Below are 25,622 nucleotides of genomic sequence, written 5' to 3'. Positions count from 1 at the left end.
TCCTTAACCTATGTCGAAGTTGCACACCGTCGATATTTACCTACATCTAGACCCCTCCTACACCACGTTCACCCCCAGTAACTTGTTATCAATCCTTGTGTTCGTTCTAATAACCATTCTACTGGGCTATTGGGCTACTCCTTATGTTCGAGAACCAATCGGATTGGTTCTAGGAGTACAACATGCCTGTATGCACTCCCTGTAGATGTCAACCTGTTAAGTGAACATTCTGGACTATAAAAATGACACCACTCAAATTGCTCAGGATCAGTTCTTCAAATGCCTCAGTACTGCATACCTATGGATCTAACCGTAGAATTTATCGATTCGGAAAACGAGGTTGAGATTGACAACCCGGAATTACCACCCACGCAAGATTCTGATCTCGAAATAATCGAAAACTCGGATCTGGAACTTGTACAGGTTTCCGAAGCAGAAGATTCGGTTGATCGCCTTCTACAAAGCGTATTTCAACCGGCTGCATCGTCGACCCAAAATAGGGACCCAGGATTGGAGTCTCTTGAGTGGAGCCAGTTTCCATTGGGGACTACTACGCAGGCTTTCTTGGAATCCCTTATCACACACGAAGAAGGTGAAGATGTATTTCAGTGCGCACAGGAATTTCAATTGGACGACGACCTATCCAGGACAGAAGATGAGGTTTTTCCTAACGACGACCACATCTTTGAAGAACTTATGGGACCTCAACCGCCACCGACTAACCATTATTTAACTTTGCTGGATGATGGAGATGACGACGCATTACTAGATGTTTTATTTGACCTAGATTCTTAACTTTTTAATTATAAATACACCATGCATAAAGAAAAATAAAGTAAAAACTATTTTAAAATTGAGGGCTTATAATTGTTTTTTATTTATTGAACAATTTTTCTTTGCCTTACAAATACTTTTTAGCTCTGCGTTGTGAACCAATAGACGATGCATATTAAAGTCGTATCGCAACCAAATTTTCCGTACTTTAGGACAGAAATAACAATAATAAAAGGAGGATTTAGATTTCTGATAGGCGAAGTTGTGTATTTTTAATGTATGCGCTTTTAGACCGCTGCGAGTAGTAAAGGATTTTGTTTCTGAACACAACTCGCAATGGTACTTCACCATTTCGATGTTTTTAAAAATAAACTGACTTTTCTATAAAAAATTTATCTTATATAGCATTTGAGGGACAATTCTTACGTTATATATACTATCTTTATTTTAACGCTATTGAAAGATTTATATAAATATAAAAAGAGATAGACATACTGATATGTATTTCTAACTTTATTCTCAAGTATTACATAGTTTGAATAAGTATTTTGGTGCATATAATGAAGACATATTGTTATCTCATTTACTCCACATGAATTGATAGAAGTGTATAGTTTTTGACAAGTATAAAAGACCATGTAATTTCTGGTTAAAGAATTAGTATACAACAGTTAGGTACTAGTGCACGACGAATCCAAACTTACGCTGATCAAAAATGGTATGCATATAAATTAAAAGTAAATACTTTATCACCTAATTTTGTTGAATTTTATAGGACTTCTTAGAGACCTTAAATGACGTGAAGCCTGTGATTGGCTACACAAAAATTGAAAATCTATGTATTGGATTTAAGTATAAGATCACTGGATGTAAGCTGAAAAAGACACCATATGGAACTAAAATAGCTCTATATTTAACTGATAAGGACGATAAAGATGTTTGGATATTTCTACCTAAAAGTTATGTGAACAAATTTTCTACAAAGACACCATTTAGGAAATTAAATGAGAATGGAATAACTCATATGGTATATAAAGGAAAAGATCTGAACAGATTTAGTTGTGCTCAAATTGAATTTTTATCAGTAAATAAGTAAAGTAAATAAGATTCTTCAATATAAAGAGCTGAGTTTTTAAATCCAACAACAGTCTTAAATCAGTCTCAAAAAGAAATAGTTGTCCTTAAAAATGTACGCTCAACAGATAGAACTATTCTTGATGCAATTTGAAGGCATGCTTTTCGAGCAACACCTACAAAGGATGGAGTTCCTAAAAGCTACTTTGGAGGATTTAGAGGAAAAAGAGTTGATCCATTCGAAGTTTGGATTCCATTATAAACTTTGTCCCTGGAGCGACGATGATGCTTCATCTGGACCAGACACATGTCAGTGTCATATGCTGCCTGCACTGAAAGAGGAAGCCCTTAGTCTAATGATTAAATATTATAAGTTAAACAAACGTATTGCTCCAAAACCATAAATAAAACGAATTAATTTTACTAAATATATATATGTTTTTTATTTTTTTAAATGGTTCTTAAACATTTTTATTATTAATTTATCATTAAATGAATAGTCGTTTTTCTTGAATTTTCTTAAAAAAGAATTTAGTGTTTTCTTTTTACTTTTAAAAAGACCGAACAGCATACAATAATGCCCGCAAGTGTTAGAAAAGTATCCCTGCAATTGTTGCTTATTAAAACAAAATTTATAAGCGTTAGATTTTAAAAATTTTAAAAATTCTTTTTTCTGGGGATATTGACCATATGAATCGAAAAATTCTGCTGACCTACGACTATCAAAATAAAATGCAATCCAATGAGTTCCAGGTTGATCTGAAGTATCGGTATTCGCAATTATTAGTGCGGGATACTTTAAAATAGTTTTTGGTAACCTATCAGAAAGAAAAACTCCTTTAAACTCCTTTTATAGATTTTGTCTTTGAATGCTTAGAAAGAAAATGTTCAATTTGTAAAGTATTAATTTTAAAAGAGCGTACGAATATTTCTATGGTTATCAATATCAATCATTGAATCGTATTCACAGTATACCAAGCAAGTAACTGCTTCAGCAAGTGGTTCCGAAAATCTTCCTTCGATTCTTATAGTACCTTGAGAGATTAAATTTGAACATATAGTTGAATTTGATTGATCAGCAGTTAAGTCAAAGGCTAATATAAAACTGTTTGAATCAAACATTTCCTTGGTAATTTGTAGTCCACGATCGTAATGTTTAATTCCACATGATCTAAAAAGCATATTATAACCTCTTGAGCTCTGAACCTTTTCAGCGTTCGAGTAATCGAACTCCAGAGCCTGGGAAGTAACTTGAACTCCGTTAACGAATAGGTTAAAGCGTTGAATTTTAAAATGTTTAAATTGAAATGGGTCTACGGCTCTGTTTCCTGAGTATGAGCGGCTCTTAACCATACAAAAGGCCAGAAAATTTGGTATTTGACCAATAACTGCGTTGTCTATCGACAGTGTATTGTTGATCGGATATATTGTAAATGATTTGACTTCAACCTTGCTGAATGGGTACAGAGTATTTTTTGTTTGTAAAACATGATGATGAGCCAATAAATTGCTTGGGTTAACTGTTATGTGGTTCATGAAAAGTTGTGCTTCAAGTATCTTTAAATTTGATTCAGTACCAGTTTCCATTAAATAAAACGCTGTTTTTTCATTATTGAAATTGATTCTTAAATCAACATTGTTAACAAGCAGTTTGGTTTGATTGAAAATATCTCCATGAACTTTTCCGAATAACTCAACCTTGTTACTATTTTGAAACATATTTTTAAGGGTTTCATTCGAGTCCGGATAAACATATTTCCCTGCTGTTATTCTTCCAAAATTGGGAAAATAACCTTGGGAGGCCAAGTGACTTTCAGAGACGTCACTCCCATAGTTTAAAAATGCTTGCAAATAGTGATAATTATTATCACTTTGCGATACCAGTATAATATTAAAAAAAACTGACGAACTTCTAAATAATGAATGTAGGATATTGTTTACGACACCAACAGCATTTCCTTCAATGCTGTTGGTATCATTTTTTTTAAGTTGCACAACAAGTCGTAAATAAACACTGGATAAATCTTGATACGTTTCACCATTTCCCAAGCAAACAAATTCGATTAAAGAGGCACCGTCCAAAGAAGCAATTGGGTTGTATGAGACTTCTTCAGTTCTTAGAATAGAACTTTGCGTGGGGTGTGCCGCAAACAAATCTAATTCACTTTTCATACATTCGATATGCGTACTTATTTTGCTTTAGAAGAAATATCTTTAATATTTAATTTTCTTGTTTATTTTTTTTTTATGTTGCGTTTGGGTATGTTTACGTGGTCGTTCAGGTGTATAATGAAGTCGTTTTTTCCTATTACCTTGCCTTTTATTTCTTTTTCCACTTCCACTTTGAAAACGGGTAATTTTATCAATTGCTTTATTTGAAAGATTTTGTAAAGTAATTTTACTTTGTTCTTGAATTATATTTCTTAGCGGCTTTCAATTCATTTATTACGGCCTTACCAGTCTCAGCGGCCTGATTTTTTATAGTAGTTATGCCCGAAAGAAAAAGTAATTAAAAAGACCGCTAAAAAATTTCCGATTCCTCGTTCTTGTTGCACTATATGCGGAGATATGTAAAGACTTCCGATGTTGCTTAAGCACCCACCACACTGATTTACATAATAATCCTGATAAGATTTCACCATGATGACTATTTTGGTTCTAAATAAATAATATTTGGGTATGCATTATTTATAGTCCTGACCTTCTTTTTCTTCTAAAGTGAAGAGTTACGAAAATCGGAACAGCTGAAGTTTCAAATGGTACCTTATATCCATTGGAATCAGTAATGAGTATTGAGATTTCATTTGGCGACCATATGTCCAAAGGGTAATATTCAATATTTTTAAATTGAATATTTCTTTCCTTTCCATTATAATGCATTACACGAAGACATCGCGGTCTTTTACTACCTACTGACCTTGGTTTTATTATGTCAGTGTAAATAAAAATCAATCCATTTTCAGGAATATTCGTTTGAACGGATAAATTTTTATACCTAAATGTTTCAGCATTTACAAGACTAACAAACTCGGTTTCTTCAACGACATTTTTATCTTGGTTAGGTGTATATTTAATGTAATTATTCAAATATATGTCTGAAATACCGACTCAGGAAATACATTCATTGAGTCATTACTTAAGAATGTGATAAAAATCTCATTTAAATAACCCATATTTGATATTTATGGAAGTTAATGATACGAAATCCAATTTAATTTATTTTTACCAGTTCGTACTGGATTTTTTGTTCTAACCGATCGCATTAACCTTTCACGTCCTGTTACATATTTAAAATTTTGAAAGGTAAAGTTTCCGTTTTCAATGTTTTTAGTTTTGCTTTGAATTTGCGTTGTCGTTCATTAAGCTTCGCTTTGAGCACTGGTTTCTCTAATCCTATTATTTTTAATCTGTTTCACTATCTAAAAAAGAGGTATCACTCACTTTTCGTATATCTCAAACAACATTTTCTTTTTTATTTGAATTAAAATCCTCATTATCACTTTCAGGTGGTAAATCGAGAAACTCAAATTTTTCCGGACGTGAGTGATCGTACTTTGATGTTGATTTTGATGTGCTGGGTTTTATATCAATCCAATGAGTGGTTTGGGATTCAATTGTTTTGGTTGTAATAGGATTCGCTTTTTGTTCATTTTGAAAATTCCATGATTTTATACGTTTTTTATTTTGATAGTAACTTAATTCTTGACGAATTTTGATTTATTTATCGAAATCACTTATTTTGTTATAATTTAATATTGGTAAAAATTTTATATTTATTAATTCATTTCCTCTTATCATTGTTTATCAATTTCTGATAGCTGTTAGGATGCATTAAAATTACATTGCTTAAATTATGTTTTTTCTTAATAATTTTTTAATAGTTTTCCAAAAATTCCAGAAAGCAATGAAGTTATTAGAATCGGTAGAAATCCGCCTTTTTGATAAGGACTTTTCTCTTAGAATTTAATGTACGCTTTGGGCACGAAAGGTAGCGCAATGCATTTTTATACTTTTTTAGCGCATTAAGATGGGATTTAGTAACTTTATGGTTTCCATGTTATGTGTTCAATAATAATATAATTGCCTTACGATCGGATAATTGGTGAGGAATAATGTGAAACAAATTATAGCTTTAAGGCTTTTTGACATATTATCTTATAATATTGGGAATTATAATATTTCGAATTCAATGTAATAAAATTACGGATTATTTTTTATAACTGCAAGGGTATACAAACTTTGGCTTGTCGAAGTTAACTTCCTTTTTTGTTTTTTAATAATTTCAATGCACATATACTTCTTTTCTTGAGGTTCGAGGTGTGTTCAAAAAGTAAGGTGACTTTTCAAATTTCGCAGGCGACATATTTTCGATTATCGATTGTTTTGTTTTGTTATGTTGGTACACTCTTCCCTAACATGTGTACCAAGTTTCAATTGAATCCCCTTTTTTGTTTAGTTGTGAGAGGCGTAAATTTACAAGTTGTTTTGCGTGCTCAGCGATTTTTTGCTACCAAAAAATATGGATCAAAGGATTTGCATCAAATTTTGTGTAAAAAATAAAATTAAGTGCTCCGAAACACTTAAAATGTTGACAGTGGCATACGGTAAAATTGTTCTGAGTAAAAAAAATGTTTACAAGTGGTACAAACTCTTCCAAGATGGCCGGGAAGATGCCAATGAGGAGCCTCGCTATAGACGCCCAAGCACGTCAACAACTGATGAAAACGTTCAAGCAGTGAAGAAAATTGTTTTGGAAAATCGTCGAATCACTATCAGAGAAGTTGCTGAAGATGTCGGTATATCGCTTAGCTCGTGCCATGAAATTTTTTCAAATTTTGGGCATGAGTCGTGTGTCAGCGAAGTTTGTTCCAAAATTGCTGAATTTTGACCAAAAGAACCGTCGCATGAGCATCGCTCAAGAGCTGTTGGATGACGTCAACGACGACCCAAATTTACTCAAAAGGGTCATGACTGGTGACGAATCATGGGTATATGGTTATGATATCGAAACCAAAGCCCAATCGTCACAATGGAAGAGCCCAGGTGAGCCAAGACCGAAAAAAGCACGCCAAGTTCGATCAAATGTCAAAGTTTTGATCACTGTATTCTTCGATTACCATGGCGTGGGGCATCAGGAGTTCTTACCATATGGTCGTACGGTCAATAAACAGTATTATCTGGAAGTAATGCGCCGTTTGCGAGAAGAAATACGAAAGAAACGTCCAGAATTGTGGAAAAACAATTCATGGCTTCTGCATCACGATAATGCCCCTGCTCTCTCATCTTTGCTTGTGAGAGATTTTTTGGCCAAAAACAACACCACAATAATGCCTCAGCCACCATATTCACCGGAGTTGGCCCCATGTGACTTTTTCTTGTTCCCAAAACTAAAGAGACCTATGAAAGGACGGAGATTTGCAACGATTGAAGAGATAAAGACTGCATCGCTGGAAGAGCTCAAGGCTACACCGAAAAGTGCTTATGAAAAGTTTGAGGATTGGAAAAATCGTTGGCATAAGTGTATTGTATCTGAGGGGTATTACTTTGAAGGGGACAACATTAATATTGATAAATAAATTAATAGTTTTTCTTCAAAATACAAAGTCACCTTACTTTTTGAACACACCTCGTATTATATTATTACTTATTGCTTATATAATGTTTTTAAGTTATACTAGGTTTTATTAATATTTTCTTGATCGCGTTTCTTGGAGCAGTTCTTCTCGAAATGAGTATCATTTCCGCAATAATTGCAATAAATAATAAACAATAAGTATCCATTTTTACGGGGATCATTTCCAAAAAATCTCTTAAAAGAATCCATAATAAGAGACAACCTGATAGGACCATGAATTTATTTTTACTAAATTTTAAACACATGTGTCACCATTACTATATATTTCATAATTGGTGTTTTCTAACAATACAAACAGCTTAAATAAATTATTTAATGAACATCGAAGTGGAAGTTTTTTCTTGTGTATTCTACAATTCGTAAAAAATTGGGTAGTTGAGTTAAAGTTCTTCCAATATCTATATCGATAATGTTTGTTGATAAATACTTGATTAAAATTTTTTTTAATTTCACCACGAACAAGAACTGTGTGATACTTATTGAGTGGTGTGAGTATTTCTTCAAGACTTGTGTATGGAATATTTCCAGCTGACCAATCCAATCCGTTTATGTTCTGCTGGTTAAGGTGCTGTTGCTTAAGAGCTCCATTATCCAATTCTTTTATGTTATATGGCGGTTTGAAATGAGGTATAACAGTTCCAGCAGGCATAAACGCCAGCTCCTTAACGAAAACTTGTTTGTTGTTACCAAGTACATATTGAAAATCTACTATAATGCTTGAATTACGATCGACTGTGTTCATCATTGGTTGAGATTTTTTAATCAACTGAGGGTGTGCTTGCTGAGCTTTCTCCTTTATATACCGGTAAGACTAAAACATATATACAGTTTATTTAATAGAAAGAAATAAAACTTATCGAAAGAAACAGGACCACGAAGTCATTTTTGGATTCCAGTATTATGTTGTTCATAACTTAAAATTGAAATGTGATCTGTCGACTACTCGAAAATTTTTGCCGATGGTTTGGATGCAGCAAAGTAAAAATAATTTCATTGGATTTGACAAAGACGAATGGATGCAACTGCTTACGTATAAGGAATTTATTCAGTTGAAACTGGACCAGTATGACTTCTTGATGCCTGATACAATTATTGATCATCCGTGCTTGCACTCCATAAAATGTAACTTTAGATTTAGGAAATCAGATAATCAGTACGTTTTTGTGATTAATCAGTATGGTAACAAAATTGAGTTTGATTCTGAGTCCTGGAGATCATTACTAAGATTAGGCATATTTTTTACTACATTTTTATGTTACAATCTTTACAATAATCATATTATTCCTAAGTGTGTATCTTTACAAAAATTTGATATTCAACTATCTGATTTAGAAGGTACCTATGATAAGGATGTGCCAATAGATTTAACACGATTATGTTTTGAAATTGCAAAAAAGATGCGTTCAGAAATAAAAAGGGATGTTCTTGTATATGCAAGCATTATTGACTAAGCAACCATCGTCATCAAATAAAAAATTACACTAATACATCAACACCTTAAGATGAGCAAACAACAAGTTGTCGAAAAAGCGCGAAAAAACTTTATACGGCGAAATTTCGTTCAAAAACGGATAAGTGACACATGGCAAATTGATTTAGTTGAAATGATACCGTTTTGGAAAGAAAATAAGGGTTTTAGATATTTACTGACCGTTATTGACACGTTCTCAAAGTATGCATACACCGAGGCAGTCGAGTCAAAGTCTGCCCTGGATGTAGCAGAGGCAATGAAATCTGTTTTTAAAAAGTAGACCCAAGAATTTTCAGTCAGACTAAGGGAAAGAATTTTTTAATTCCACTTGTAATCATTATCATACTTATACGCATCTCAAGGCTTCTATATGTGAACGCTTTAATAGAACATTAAAAAATTGTATGTGGAAAATGTTTAGTATGCAGGGTAAATATAAGTGGATTCATAACATCAATTATCTCGTAAATCAGTGCAATAATTCATATCACCGAATAATTAAAATGAAGTCTGTAGATGTCTGCACGAAAAATGAAGAGTTTATTTTAAAATCGGTATATATTATACCAAAAATATTTCCAAAACATAAATTTTTAGTAGGTGATTTTGTTAGAATAAGTAAATACAAAGGAGCATTTATGAAGAGATACGAACCTAATTGGACCACAGAAGTTTTTAAAGTTTTAAAAGTCAAGTCTACATACCCCGTAACATATGAAATACAAGATTATATGGGTACCCCTATTAATGGGTGATTTTATGAAGAGGAACTTCAAAAAGTGAAAGACAAAAATGCTTTCCTAGTTTAATTTTGACTACTACTTAATATATGTTCAATATTATAATGACCATGAGCCAATGTATCACAATTATCTGGTAAAATATATCTCTTATCATCCTTATAATTAGGACTTATTTTATTAATAATTTCAGTATAGAGGATGTGCGACCTACTTCGAATAACTCGCTGGGATCAATAACATGTTTTTTTATATTTTATACATTCTATATAATCTTCATGATTCAGTTTTTTAATAACTGATTTCTTAAATCCTTTCATTTTTTATACATTCGTTTTCGTTTCCTTTCTTATCAACTAAACAAGAGTATGCCTTAGCCTTAAGTCCAGCAAAAGAAGTCATAACCCTACCTGCATGTTCATCCTTCATTTTTCCAGGTTCCCTATTATTAGCTTGAACTATATTAAATTAATTTTCTAGTTTATAATTTGAGGTATCGAATCGTTCAGGATTTTCTTTTATAGTTTCGTAAAAGTCTTCCTCTGAAGATAAAATAAATGAATCTGTATCCATATAAATTATTTTCGAAGAAGGTCTTTTAAGTAATAGAAAATTATATTAAAATTCATACATTAACCATTTAGATAATTCTAATAAATAATTTTTGATGGTGTTGATTCAATCGCTGCAAGATCTGTCCCAAATATCTTAACGCTATGGAAGTCATGTCTAGCTATGCGTTGCCTGAAGCCTGGCGAATTTTATCTTGATTTATAATGTTTTACTATATACTGTTTCCATTCCATTGTTTTGCCGTATACTGCATTATTCATTAACTTAAACAAATTTTTTTCAAAATCATTTTCGGCTAGTTTTCTTTGATCAGTGTTTAAATCAATATAGGGCTTTAACCAGCATAATTATGTAAAAGACAAAACCCTATGTATTTTTTTTACAATTAAACCATGCTGTATACAATGTTGAAGCTGTTTTAAGTGGATAATGTATTCGCTTTTATTCGATAAATCAGCTATAAGTTTTTTCTGCTTACCTCCTGGAGGAACTTTGTTTTCTGGACAGAAATATTCTAAATCTACTTCTAATATATATCCTACATTTCCGTCAGCAGAAATATTTTTGTAATCGAAAGATTCTAATTGATCATCACTTAAAAATTTAAATCCTGAAAGCGGTAAGGGTTGACTCATTGCCCAACCATATAAATTATTTGCATCAATATAGCTGAGGTAGTTATTTAGTTTACTTGAATCAAAGTTAGTTATATATTTATTATTAGCTATAGAAATTCTTTGGGTATATTGAGTTAACCCACCCCTTATCGCTCTTTTTAAAAAGTTGTACATGTCTCCGTCACTAATAAGTTCTAAATTTACATTAGTATACTTGAGCATAGCATCCCAAGATATTGACGGTGCTGTAACATAGTTAATAGGGTCAAGCTTATAAATTTTCTGACAAATTTTTCTAAAATTTTCGAAAACATCGGTAAAAATTTAAACATCACTTTCTAAATAAAGTTTTATATAATCTTTTATAGTATTACAGTTGAAAGTTTTCCAAACCTTTTTTACAAAATTTTAATCATCTATACTACAATTTTTGTATTTTCCAGAAAATTGATCAAAATATTTGTCCAGGTCGTCAGCGTTTATTTCCTTTTCACAGGCACAGCAATTTCCTTCCTGTTCATGGATTGTGCTAGCAATCGGGTTTTTGGGGGTCGACCAGTACATGTAAAACAAGCTCGTAGTTTTTTCCTTTAGTGATTTGCAGAATTTTTGTATGCAGTCAGCGCCTATAAAATTATACAAAATTTGAATTAATTATTTATTGTTTTTACATACCTTCATATGTCCACAATTCATTAAGATCCGGATTATATTTATGTGCTATATAAAGTGATACGGCACATGCAGTATGCTTCTGCACTTTTGTTGTTGACGACGTTGAAGACGAATTTAGGCATGTTTTATAGTTTCCAAGAACAGCCTCAATATCGGCATATATCACCACCGGAGGAGATAATTTTTTATGAAAGCCCTTGAATGAAGTTGTAGTGTTTGGTTCAGGGTAAAACGAGGCCACTTTTCCGCATTCAAGTTTGTTGTGGGTAGTATTATTAACTGTGAAAAACTGTAGACAGTTATCACAAAAATATCCTCCTGATTTTGCCTTGGAATGCTGTGAGTAGCATATTTTTTTTACACTTGTAATGTAAGCGTAATGCATACTGTCTTGGCTTACGTTATTTATTCCCAATATATTCATGTGGTTAGTTTGAATACATTTGGTTCTAAACGTTGGGCCGATTATTTTATCACCGTCAGCGTCGATCTCATAAACATTTATACTAAAGTCTTTATTATTTTTCTCGAAATGGATAATCCCTTTATTCGTTATTGGAAACTCGATTCCTGAAAAATCCAATCTTATTCCGTCATATACAATTATTTCATTATTAATATTATTGTGGTAAGTTGTGGGCTTTGTCATTTTCTCTCGTGAATACTTTTTTTGCTTTGCTGTTGTAAAGGTAGCACTCTCATGAGTTTTGTTAGCTATGAATGCCAGTACAGTACGTTTATAAGTGCATTTCGGGCTCTTATATTCTTCGGGGCCTGAATGTATCCGCTAGCAGGAATGTTTTCTAGCTTTATTATAGTAATTTCAAAATAATTGAAATTTTTTATTGCCCAACCAGAGTCTTTTTCTTGAAACTCACTGCTCGATGCTAGTAAGCTATCTACTGCCATATTAAGTTCATCGATAATGCTTTCATTTTGGTATAAAGATTTATATGATGTCCCAAAATGTTTTGTTGTTTCAACAGTAACTCCTTCGTCTGTTTGTTTAATATAGGTACCATAAACTCTTAGGTTGAATTTAATGGCTCTATATTCTATCATGCAATGCTTCATAATTTCAATTATATTTTTTTGGCAATGCTGATAAAAATCTTTTAAATCAATAGTGTTTTGGACTGTACTATTGATTCGATATGATTTAACAGGAAAAACAGTTTGAGAGTTAAGAAGAGGGAAGAGTTAGATTTGGAATGTTGCGAGTAACATAATCTTTTTACACTCGTAATGTAGGCGTATATTGTTGATTCCAAATATATTTATATGATTAGAACGAATATATTTTGTTCTAAAGGTTGGCCCGATAATTTTTTCGCCATCTGCATCAGTTTCATAAATGTTAATGCTGAAGTCTGCATTAGTTTTTTCAAAGTGAATAATTCCTTTATTTGTGATTGGAAACTCGATTCTCGAAATATACAATCTTATCCCATCATACACAATGATTTCATAATTAATATTTATTTGGCATATGGCGGGCTTTATCATTTTTTCTCTCGAATACTTTCTTTGCTGTGTTGTTGCAAAGGTAGCATTCTTATGTCTTTTATTAGCTATATATGTTAGTAAGCACCACTTGAAACAAAATACATCCGTATTTTGTACATTTATAAGAGCATTTCGTGGTCTTATTTTTTTAGGGGCCTGCCCAACCAAAATCTTTTTCTTGGAAGTCACTGCTTGATGTTAATAAACTATCTATTGCCGTATTTAACTCATTGTCAATGTTTTCAGATTGTTATTGATGTCTGTAATTTTAATTTCTTTGGGTTGATTAACGATTACCTTACCCACCTCCAATCTTATTCGTTTAAAAGCATTAGCGGATGTTGTAGGATGGTCGTCTAAATTTTGTAGTCCTTGGTTTAGTTGTTGTTGTTGTTTTTGATGCTGTTGTTGTTGTTTTCCACCATTCATTAATAAAATGAATGCATTTTTGGGTCCTTCACAGTTTTGATAGTGCTCAGCAAAATCATAATTGTTGACCTCAGTAGAGCACAAGTCACATCTTATTGTTGATTTAGCCATTTGAAACTTGAAAGCATTTAGAGGCTTTGAACACTTATAATGAGCTTCAAACTCACTTATCTTCATATTTTTTGTGCACAAATCGCAAACAATTGATCACTCCATTTTTCGATTTTAGTTTTAGTTTTTTTTTTTAAAGTGAGTTGGTATAGGTATATTATATAAATATATATTATGTGGAATAAATGTTAGTAAATTTAACCGAAATAAAAGTAAACGTTTAAACACAACTTGAATTGTTACGCGCAATAACTGGCACCGGAATGGATCGATAATTTAAATAGAATGCAGTACTGAGGCATATGAAGTACTGATCCTGAGCAATTTGAGGGGTGTCATTTTTATAGTCTAGAATGTTCATCTAACAGGTTGTCATCTACAGGGAGTGCATACAGGCATGTTGTACTCCTAGAACCAATCCGATTGGGGAAAGGAAGACAAGGATTGCTAACAAGTTACCGGGGGTGAACGTGATGTAGGAGGGCTCAGTATATAGTTAAATATAGATGGCTATGCGATAGGTTAAGCTTACGAAAGGTAATTCCTGTGTAAGCAAGATACAAAATTATTGACACTTTGGTTCGGGCCAACATTTGCGCAAGATGTTGCAGTGCAACCATTACAATTTTCTCAAGCCTTAAGCTTAGAGTAGCTATAATAAGGGGGATCAGAGTTTTTTTGACGGTTTTGTTTAAAATCATAATCAGTGTGTTTGCTGTCCGAGGAAATTCTATCGTTTTATTGCATTTCAAAATATTATGACCCCTTGCAAAAGACCCACACGCACAGAAGGACTCGAGGGTAGGGGGTGATACTCGAGTTCATGGGTATGCACGTGCACTTTCATTCTCAGAAGTCACAATATTTTGAAATTCAATAAAACAATAGGATTCCCTCGAATAGCAAACACACTGATTATGATTTTAAGCAAAACCATAGAAAAAGCCTCTTATCCGGCTTATTATAGGTACTATAAAATTTTTCCAAATTTTTCACCTAATTTTCCGATTGTTCCTATGGCAGCTATATGATATAGTCGTCCGATTTTTATAAAATTTAGGTTATATATTTAACAAGAAAGGAACTTAACTTCGACAAACCGAAGTTTGTATACTCTTGCAGTTATAAAAAATAATCAATAATTTTATTAAATTTAATTCGAAATTCTTAAAAATATAAAAATTTGTATACCCAATATTATAAGACAATATGTCCAAAAGCCCCAAAGCTATAATTTGTTTCACATTATTTCCCCTTAATTATCCGATCGTTCCTATGACAGCTATATGATATAGTTGTCCGATATACTAGATCATGGCTAGATCGACTCGTCTTGTGACGCTGATCAAGAATATATATACTTTATGGGGTCGAAAACGTCTTCTTCGCTGCGTTGCAAGCTTCTGACTCAAATTATTATACACTCTGCAAGGGTATAAAAACACCGAAGATATAATTTTGTCATATTTTACCACTAATTTTCCGATCGTTCCTATATAATATAGTCCGATTTTGAAAATATTTAATTCGAAATTCAGAACTAATTAAAAAATGCTATTTCCAAGCTTAGAAGGTTATATGTTAAAAAACACCGAAGATATTATATTTTTTTAAATTGTTTCCCCGATAGTTCCTATGGGAGCTATAAGATATAGTTGTCCGATCCGGCTGGTTCCGACTTATGTACTACCTGCAATAGAAAGAAGACTTTTGGTAAAGTTTCAGCCTGATAGCTTTTTAACTGAGAGACTAGTTTGCGTAGAAACGGACAGACAGACGGACATGGCTAGATCGACTCGTCTTGTGACGCTGATCAAGAATATATATTCTTTATGGGGTCGGAAAGTATTCCTTCACTGCGTTGCAAACTTCTGACTGAAATCATTATACCGCCTGCAAGGGTATAAATATATTAGTAATAGTGCGTATTAAAATTTTTGTTCTCTTTAATTTTATTTCTGTGTAACGGCGCCTCGCTATTTCGCCTGGCATTTCAGTGATCTTTTTTATGCACAGTGCATACATTGTCACCCTGCAGACATTGTTTTTATTTTTATTGCTCCGCTTGTTGCAAGGAAATACGACCCCCAAAACATTTCGACTTTACTTTTTTTGTGTAGCGCTTTTGCTAACGCGCACGGATTTCTGGCAGTTGAATTCAGCTACTCCGTTTTTCACATATAGGAACAAGACACAATACTCGAGCGACTCCGAGTCCGAGAGTGAAGAGAAGCTTAACACCCTTACGCAGGGCCCGAGTACCTCCTACTGATATGGATCCCGATCAGCTCCGGACCATCATAAAGGTTAGTAATGCCCTTGTAGAATAGACCGGCCAAAGCCACCTCAGAGAGCAATCGCTTAGGTAGCGAATTGAGGAATTGGACGGGCTAGTAGCGGCAGTAAAAAATATGTGCCCATAGAAATTATAAAAGACATTCAATACAACGAGCCTTTAGATGCCGCCAAATGTCTGCCCGAATTCGCGGGAACGCAAAAATCATCTTGGCGACAAGCAGCTGTAGCTGCTTACCACATTTTCAGACGATATGATTTCAGCTCCCGGTACTATCAGGCGGTCATAATTATTAGCAGTAAAGTCAGTGGTCCCTCTGGTGCTGTGCTATCTTCGTTTGGGACTGCTTAAAGGTTACCTTATTAACAAACAAGGTCAATATGACGTATGAGCAGGCCTGGGCTAACGTATTATGCGATAAATTCCGTATAACGCTTTGCGGGTGTTTGTCTCCGGGCTTAAGCGCATCCTCACGGATGTGCTTTTCTCGGCGCCTTCGCGCGGGAGATCGAGTCAAATCACGCAACCACGTTTGCAAGATAAAAGGATTGATAAGAATTGTAAGGCAGCTCCAAAGACGCCAGAACGTCAACAAGACAAGATCCCCTCTCAACCAAATCAACAATTTGGTGCCAATAAAAACGCGCATTTCAGTAGGCAACAAAAAGCGCAAGACCATTCTGAACCGCAACAAGAACCTATGGATGTTGACTCATCCTTTTCCAAAATGTTACAAACACCCCCAAGCCCCAGCTTATCAGAATAGGAGGCCAGCTGCAAACTTATGCCAGCGTCGCCTCCAGTGCAGAATGTTTGTTCGGTCAGACACTACTTGGTAGAAACAGAATGCTGATGACAGATTTATAAAATTTAATGCTTGCTAAAATTAATATTTGGAGTCCGATTATTTTAGATCATGAAGACTTAAAATCAGTTTGGCTAGGGGGAACCCATAGGCGATCTTTTGTCTGTCTCGTCTGTAAAAATTCTGCAAAAATTACAGTCCACATTTTACATTTCATCATAAAATTTCCTAAAATTAAACTATCATGTAAAAAATAACAGTCCAAATAGGAGAAGTGATCGCCGAATTACAAACGACCGAGGGCGGCATTGACTTAGAAGAGGGAGTAGTTAACTGTGGTCAGCAAGACCAGAGTCGTTGACCATTGTACCGTTAACAACATCGCGCCGGCCAAACAAACTAAACTAAACTAGCAATGGGCCGAACGCTCGTGCACAGACGGTAAACACAGCATATTTGCGTGGCTGCTGTAAGCCCTAAGACCATTTCAAAAATTCAGTTCTGTTTTCAAAATACTCCAACAAAGAGCTAAAGCGTTAATATTATTTGATATAATTGGTTATTCTGCCTTAAGGGCAGATAGCAACGGAGATAGTGTCTCCCAACCTAAACCTTTCAGCTAAGGGAAGGCAATCGCAATAAAGTTTTAACTTTACTCACCTTTTATTTGTTGTCCACGCTAAAAATCGACTACATCGTATGCTAGTGCAAGCGGGACAACATGTTTGAGGTAGGCCAACTCGAATTTCGAATAGGTCTATGTCGCATCCACTCATGTAATTAACGTCGCCATATTGCTATATCCTCTCTTTTTTAATGTCAAGAAATGTTTGAGAAAAGAGAAATTGAGAAAATTACATTTTTTGGTTCCAATTTGACATTATTTCATAGTAAAAATTATATGTGTCGGAAAAACCGAAATTTACCATGCGCATATCAAATTGATCTTGACTTGTTCTTTTTTCTGTGTGTAGTAAGCTAGGAAAAGCTACAACACGTACCAACTGAAACGCAACAAGGGCCTGCAAGTGTTTCTAAGACGGGTTTTCTGCAAAGAACGATAGAAACATCATCAACAGGAAAAAAGAGCAACAACAACTCTTCAGGGTCGAGATGGATCCAGACGGCAGAGGCTTGCAATACTACTTGCACCGAAGATTTATGGTGGAAGAGCCACATAAATTGAACTGCCCAGTTCAATGCACAAATTTTTAGGAGTATAGACATCCCACAATTTGAAACAATTTACATATTGATGATCCCAGCCCCCTTACTAATTAGGATATTTATTGAAGAAACATGTCCGATTATGTTTGCGAATAATTTAGAAATCAAAAGAACCCCAATAAAATAAATCTCAGATTTCGGATAAACACATATTTTTGCTTTCACGGCAACGTTTTATTGGTAAATTGTTGAAAATTCTCTTCTCTCCACAAGAAAGTCTGTGGGCCCGCACAAGTCCAAAGGGCACGCTCAATGAGAAGATCACTGACTGCCTATCTCTAGCACGTCCCAAAAAGGGGTTGAAATCACCGCGCCACAACTCACAAGTATACATGTAATTTGAGCTCGAAATAAAAAAGCAGATTCTTATTTTGTAGCTCAATTCTGCATTTAATTATTTATTTTGGTGTTGTGAGCAAGTTTTTGTTATATATTAATATTCATTTTCTGGCTCCGCTCCAGGGAGTTGCAAGAATTAACAAAAGTAAAGTGTTCACCATAATTCGAAATTTTGAGATTATGTCCATCTTGATTTATAACTTAGTTTTTGTGTTTTTGTTGTTCACGCGAAGTTACTAGAAGTTCCTACTTCGGTTGGGCACAAACAATATTCATAGTTAAATATGTATAATTATATATAGGTATTTTCTAGCTCCAACCCTCTATAAGTAATTTACAGGTTATTATACTTGGCTCTGCCCGAAGATTTTCGCTTGATTCTTTTAGGTAGATGTAAAATATTTCATACAATTTAATATTTCTCAGATGTTGGATTATTTTTAAAAGATTTATTTTTTCCATTCCACATTACCATTAAAACATGTTTTTAATATAGGAACGTCTTTTAATTTAATTTTGCTGGTAAGCCTGGTAATAATTGTTTCCAGTGGATTAAAATTTGTATAGTTCTACTTTTCTAGCTCTATTCTATTTATACACTATTTGTGAACAAAGTGATTTTAAAGGTGTAAAACAGTGTAACATACAGGTCTGCTACACTGTTTTACACCTTTTAAATCACACAATCACAAGGAAGTTGGTTTAAAAAGTTTTAAAAGTCTTCTTTCTATTGCATGTAGTATATAAGTCGGAACCGCCGGATGGGATAACTATATCTTATAGCTTCCATAAGAACTATCGGGGAAAAAATTTTACAAAAAAATTATATCTTTCGTGTTTTTTAACATATACATTTCTAAGCTTGGATATAACATTTTTAAATTAGTTCTAAATTTCGAATTACATTTTATCAAAATCGGACGACTTTATCATATAGCTCCCATAGGAACAAACGGAAAATTAGTGGTAAAATAATATTAAAAATTAAATCTTCGGTGTTTTTTAACTTATAACCTCCTATGCTGGGAAATTACATTTTTTTTTTGGTTTTGAATTTCGAATTAAATTTTATCAAAATCCGACGACTATATCATATAGCTGTCATAAGAAAGATCGGTAAATTAATGGGAAAATAATATATTACAAACTAGCTGACCCGGCGAACTTTGTTCCGAAAGGTAGTAATGATCCAATTCGATGGTGAATATGTCCTTGTATCTATAAAATAAAAACCAGACAGTATTAACTGGGTTATAAACACTTTTTCTGTAGGAGAGTAGTATAATACATACCAATAGATAAACTAAGTTATTCTTTAACTACATTCTATGTAAGTACAAAAATAAATACCTTAAATGTCTGATTAAAACCTCCTTCTTCAATAATGTCTGCCCCAAATGACGTCATTTGGAAACAACTATTGTATTTTCGAGTATTTGCAAGAAAGTGGCGTGATTCTTGTGTTTCGCCGCAAAGCAATGAATACAATGGCTCATGTGGCGGAGTCAACACTGGCAATTTCACTTTACCATTAACGCAGCATAATCCAGGCGTTTCTCCGGAAAACTTTAATGCACCACAATACTCGCAAGCAACGTCCATTTGCCCAATGCAAACGCTAGGATGCAAGCTGTAATCATTGCTGCAATCGTATCGAAACGCAGCTCGATTCAAATCAGCTAAATATCTTGTTCTGCGTCGCAAATGATCTATTTGTTGACTTCTGTTGTTCGCTCGACGATTCTGCATTGCCAACCGAGCTGTTTCACGGGCTGCTTCACTTTGCTCTCGTGATTGAGAAGCACGAAGTCGAGCCATACTATTGCGGCGCTGTTCACGTGCAATTTCTTGTTCTTCTTCAGTCCTTTCATTTGCAGTATTTTGTATTCTTCTTGCATTACGGCTTTGTCGGGAAAGATTCGATCGTCTTGGTCGCGGCATTATTAATTAAACTTCACTTCACTTCAATCCACTTGTTAATTATTTATTTAATTTTATTTAATAGAAATAGTTTTAATATTGATTTCTTACAAATATCAAATTGTCATCCATACGTCATTACATAGCTGTCATTTTACGTCAATTACATAGCTGTCATTTGCGTTTTGTTATTCCAAGTCTGATTCTTTTTTCTTATACCACGTTTTATAGTGACTGACGTTTCATGTCAAGTCACAGAGGAACGCTGTCGAACGGAATAAAAAGTATCCTATGTCCGTCTCCTGGCTCTAAGCTACCTCCCTACCAATTTTCAGCCAAATCTGTTCTGCCGTTCTTGAGTTATAAGTGGTGTAACTAACACGACTTTCTTTTATATATATAGATTATAGCTTTGGTGCTTTTTGACATATAACCTTCTTAGCTTAAAAAAAAATACTTTTAATTTGTTCTGAATTTCGAACTAAATTTTATCAAAATCGGACGACTATATCATATAGCTGTCATAGGAACAATAGGAAAATTAGTGGGAAAATAACATGAAAAAATTATTTACTAAAGTGTTTTATTTCTTATAACAGCAAGGGTATACAAACTTCGGCTTACCGAAGTTAACTTCCTATCTTGTTTTATATCTCTTATTCCACGTCGGGGAAATAAAACTAATAATAATGGTTACAAACTCCGTCCCCGTCACAGAAAACAGAACAGATGAGTGCCATTAATTCCTAATTAAGAAATTTCCAATCTTGTTTAGCTAATATCCTTCTTCCATCATTTTAACTGGTTTAAAATTATATTGAATACTTCAACCCCACCACTGTAACAATTCGACTTTTCAAATGGCTGACAAGCTACCTAGCTGTAATGTGATGTACACAATTTGCAAACTGGGTCGCACTTCCCTATATAATGCGTTCAATCTTTATATTTCTTTGTTCATGAACTTTTCGAACGAACTGTTTCTACTTAAATCTTTAATATTTTTAAAAAATTCAATATTTTTTTGCTATATCGAATATAAAAACCATTTACATCAAACATATTTGTAGGCGGCTTTGCTGGTAGTTTTGAAGTTTTACCTGTACTTAAACCCTGAATCTGTTTCCGAGGTTAAGTTGATATGATATAAAAATTGCTAAATCAACTGAAGCTCCACCGTGGACAATACCAGCAAAAAGAGGTGGATAAACGGTTCATTCTGTTCCAGCTCCGTTTTCTACCGTTCTTCTAACTTATAATAAAGAAAGAGCAAGTGGCAATTATCAAACCCTCCAAAATTAGTTGGTAGTACTATAAAAAATATAATAAAGGCATGTGCAGTTACAATTACATTATAAATTTGATCATCCCCAATTAACGCTCCTGAATGACCTAATTCAGCTCGAACTAAAATTCTTAAAGATGTCTTTACTATTCCGGCTCATACTCCAAAAATGAAATATAATGTTCCAATATCTTTATAATAAGTGGATGAAGTTTAGGAGGTAGATTGTAAATCTATTTATAAGAATTAATCTTCTAAATCATTAAAATTGGTTTATAGTCAATAATGACATCAAACATTCGAAGGAGTCAAATTTTACTAAGGCTTAAAGGGGTTCCCTCTATTTACAGCTTTGAAGGCTATTAGTTTTATTAACTTAAAGCCTTAAAATATAAAAAAAAATAAAAAAAACTCAAAAATTGAAAAAAAGTTTTAATTAAATATAAATTAGTATTACTACTATTTATAGTCTCGATCATGCTTTCGTGGAGTGCAGACGCGTTTTTGCATTGCTGTGAGTTCTCTGTAAAGAGTCTTTGGACAAGTCCACTTTCGTGGCAAAAGTTAGTGATTTCGTGAATCCGACGTCTAAAGTCGCGGTGTCAGTGCCCTTACACGTAGTTAGTTGTGTCTTGTTGCGAAGACAAAACAGGTGAAACAGAAAAGACAAGCTAACAGATGCAACTGTGATACGTACAATCACCGATAGTTGGTTAAATTTTGAATTCGAAATAAATTTGAACTAATTATTTTTCTTCCAATTAAAAGAAAAAATAAATTTGATTTTACCCGTACCTTGGTGGGTTTGAGCCGGGACCCGCCTTACCGTGGGACTCGCGCCTTACACACTGAGCTAAGGCCACCTCAACCGAAGTCCGTCTTAAGGCTTATAACTCCAACAAGTCGATTAAGCAGTGCATAGCACTGCAATAGCAATAATGGCTGGTATTTCGGACTCCGCAGATGAGCTAAACATTAGGAAATCTGTAGCCTTACAACAAAAGAAAATGAGCGAGGCCCTTTATACCTCGTTATCTATGTAAGTTCAGTCGCCTATATGCTAGCTCCTCCGACTACAACCCACCATTACCCAGCAAAGCCGTTGATCCTGAGCTTGCAGCCATAAATGGTGACGATGAGGACTGATGGACTCCGAGTTCGACAAACAGAAACGCCGTCTTGACTCTAGATCTCCGAATTCTGTTACAAAATTTCAAAGACACTCCAATAGCCCGAAAAAGAACGTTTCTTCTAACCGTTTTCCAGAACTTTCGAACAAGGACATAGACGTGGAAGCCTCTCAGACAGTTAACCTCAACGTGTCGGAGAAAGCTTCTACCAGCAACAACAACGCTGTCAACACCAAAACTGGCCACAACGCCGCTAGCAATAGCAAGAATACCAGCCATCCGTCCATCACCCTCCCAAAAACCACCCCCAATTGTGGTTGATCACTGCGAGAATCTGAACGGACTTATTAGATCCATAGACAGAATCGTTGACCCGTCTAAATACTCCCCTGAAATGCCACCCCATAAACTCTGTTTCCATTTTGGCCGCAGATCCTGATGCATACAGAGCAATAACAAAATCGCTTACTCTTAAAAAAATGCCATTCCATTCATTGCAGCTCAAAGAAGAGAGATCTTATCGCGTTGTCATCCGTGGTGTCCATCATTCTATCCCGGATGAAAATATAAATGAAAGTCTTACCTTGACTGGCCACAAAGTTCGTTTTGTTAGTAGACATAGAAATCGCTTCGACAAAATCAAAGCTGTCAATCTAGTTTTCGTTGAACTAGAACCGGCGGCAAATAACAAGGAAATCCATGATATCAAGACACTCTGCCGGCAACGGGTTCAAGTTGAACTCCCCTACAAAAAGGATGATGTCGTTCAATGCCACCGCTGTCAAGCATTTGGACACACTAAAAACCACTGCCAAAAACTCTTCAACTGTATCAGGTGTGGCCTACAACACGGTCTGGAGGCTTGCCTTAAGGATGTAAACACAGTCAAGTGCGTTAACTGTGGCGGAAACCACACAGTTTATCAGCAGATTGCAAATCGACGAAAAAGTGTCATATTCCATCGCAGCACTTCAACAGTCAACTAGTCCAAATGTTCGTTCAAACTTTGCGGCACCAAACTCCTACGCAAATGCCGTCCGTGGTCAAGTTAGTCCTACCCAACACCATCAATCTCCTATATCTTATCCACAGAGCCAACAGTTTCCTCCACTGGGAAGCAACAATAGGAAGCAAAGTCAGCCACGCCAACAGGCAGTACCGCCTCGACAGTAGAGGTGGAGAACTATCGATGGCACTATCGACACTATCGATGGTTGGCCACTATCGAGCCGCAATCGATTGTGTCAGACACCTTCGATAGTGACCCAACCACTATCGATGGTGCCTTCGACAGCTGGCGTCTCACATCGCTAAAATAATTTCAGCATTCGCTTGTGTTTTGAATTTGAAATTTTTGTAGAAAATTGACGAAAACTAAAAAGTAACCAATAAATATGGATCGCTTTTTAAAAAAAGGTGTGTTTAGTGTATTCTACATAAGTATTTTGAGGAAAAAATTGGCGAATTTAAGGTACACGTCGGAGGTCCCCAACGCCTACTGCGCCAAGTCCAGAAAAGCAAGACTGCGATTGCACCAGCAACAACAAGCAGAGTAACTCAAAAAGGAGTACGATTTCGCATGTTTGGAAATATTTTAAAAAGTCCGACGACCAAAAACTTGCCAAATGCCTTGACTTTGGCAAGGAATATAAAACAAGCGGCAATACGTCCAACTTGCGCGACCATTTAAAAAGGTTTCATTCTAGCTTGGAAATAAACAAACCGGACTCTAGCAAACCAGTTGAAGTTACGGATAGGAACGAGACTGTGTCTACAAGCAGCAGTTGCAGATCAAGTATGAATTCTGTGGCTTCCTACTTCAAAAGAGCTGTCTTGTACGAGTCGAATTCCAAGCGAAAGACTGACATCGACAAAGCATTAACAGAAATGGTTGCTAAGGATGTACAGCCGTACAACATTGTCAAAAACGAAGGTTTCATTAAGTACACTCAGGTATTGGATCCCCGTTATAAATTGCCAAGCAAGACACACTTGCGTGATGTGCTTATGTCCAATCTCTACAAGGAAACCTCTTCCAAATTGTCATTGATATTGCAAGAAGTGTCGGATGTATCAATAACAATAAAGATGTGGACATCGAGTGCCAATGCCAGTTTCTTGACAGTGACCGGTCATTTTGTTTATGACTTTGAACTAAAAACAGCATCTTTGGCCACAAAAAAACTTTTAAACGCAACAAACCACTGTTAGCAAAACATTGCAGCACTATTTTGAATTATTGGAACATTTTAAACAAGACGGTGTGCATTGTTACCGATAATGCCAGTTCCATGCTTAAAGCATGTGAAATATTGCAAATCCGAAATCTGCCATGCTTTGCGCACACAATAAATTTAGTTGTGCAAGACGCCTTAACAGTTGATGACGCAGTCATTCAAAATTTGTTTTCTAAGTGCAAATCCATAATGCGATTTTTTAAACAAAGCACGATTGCTAATGAAAAATTTAAATTGGCACAAGAAGGAACGAATTATACTTTGCTGCAAGAAACGCCAACTAGATGGAACAGCTTCTTTTTTATGATCGAGAGAATTCTAAAAACCAACGATGCCATTGCCAAAGTCCTATTAGCAACAACTAATGCACCTCAGCCATTTACTGCTGAGGAAATACTTGTGCTAAAGGATGCAGAAAAAATGTTGTCTTTCTTCCAGCAAGCAAGCGAAAAGATTTCTGGTGGAAAATATGTGACCATATCACTTATCATACCCACAGCATATGGACTTTTCCGTAAAATTGAAAGTGTGTCACCTCTGATTCAAACTTTGGAAGGAAAAACTATTTCTATTTACAAATCAAGAAAATAATTGGTTTAAATGAAATAATTTAAAAATATTAAATATAAATGTTAAAATAAATGATATACATAAATACAATAAAACATAAATAAATTAAATAAATCAAAAATTATAAAAGATCTTAATATGCACTCTAAATGATTAGTAGATGAAAAATATATTAATTTTAGCAGAGAAGTTTGGTTTAACCCACCGA

At 34.6% G+C, this 25,622-nt stretch overlaps 1 protein-coding gene and 1 long non-coding RNA gene across 2 annotated transcripts; both read left to right on the top strand.

Annotated features, from left to right (window-relative positions):
* Window positions 1-597: 597 nt before the first annotated feature.
* On the top strand, window positions 598-2,278 carry LOC127011823 (uncharacterized). Its single transcript, XR_007765214.1, has 2 exons — window positions 598-1,492; window positions 1,550-2,278. It is a non-coding gene; the product is annotated as an uncharacterized LOC127011823 (long non-coding RNA).
* Window positions 2,279-21,808: 19,530 nt separating this feature from the next.
* On the top strand, window positions 21,809-25,251 carry LOC108035831 (zinc finger BED domain-containing protein 4-like). Its single transcript, XM_017111578.3, has 2 exons — window positions 21,809-24,023; window positions 24,079-25,251. The coding sequence occupies exons 1-2, from the start codon at window positions 24,002-24,004 to the stop codon at window positions 24,816-24,818; spliced, it is 762 nt and encodes a 253-aa protein (XP_016967067.2). The 5' UTR covers window positions 21,809-24,001; the 3' UTR covers window positions 24,819-25,251.
* The last annotated feature ends 371 nt before the right edge of the window (window positions 25,252-25,622 follow it).

Source organism: Drosophila biarmipes, unplaced genomic scaffold, assembly GCF_025231255.1.
Source record: "Drosophila biarmipes strain raj3 unplaced genomic scaffold, RU_DBia_V1.1 ptg000013l, whole genome shotgun sequence".
NCBI lineage: Eukaryota > Metazoa > Arthropoda > Insecta > Diptera > Drosophilidae > Drosophila > Drosophila biarmipes.
Note: the sequence above shows the minus strand (reverse complement) of the source record. Positions and strands in the feature narration are given on the sequence as shown.

Coding starts and splice junctions, on each gene's coding strand:
- LOC108035831 (XM_017111578.3), top strand. CDS start 24,002: ATGGATCGCTTTTTAAAAAAAG. Junction 24,024..24,078: donor GGATCGCTTTTTAAAAAAAG/GTGTGTTTAGTG, acceptor GGCGAATTTAAG/GTACACGTCGGAGGTCCCCA.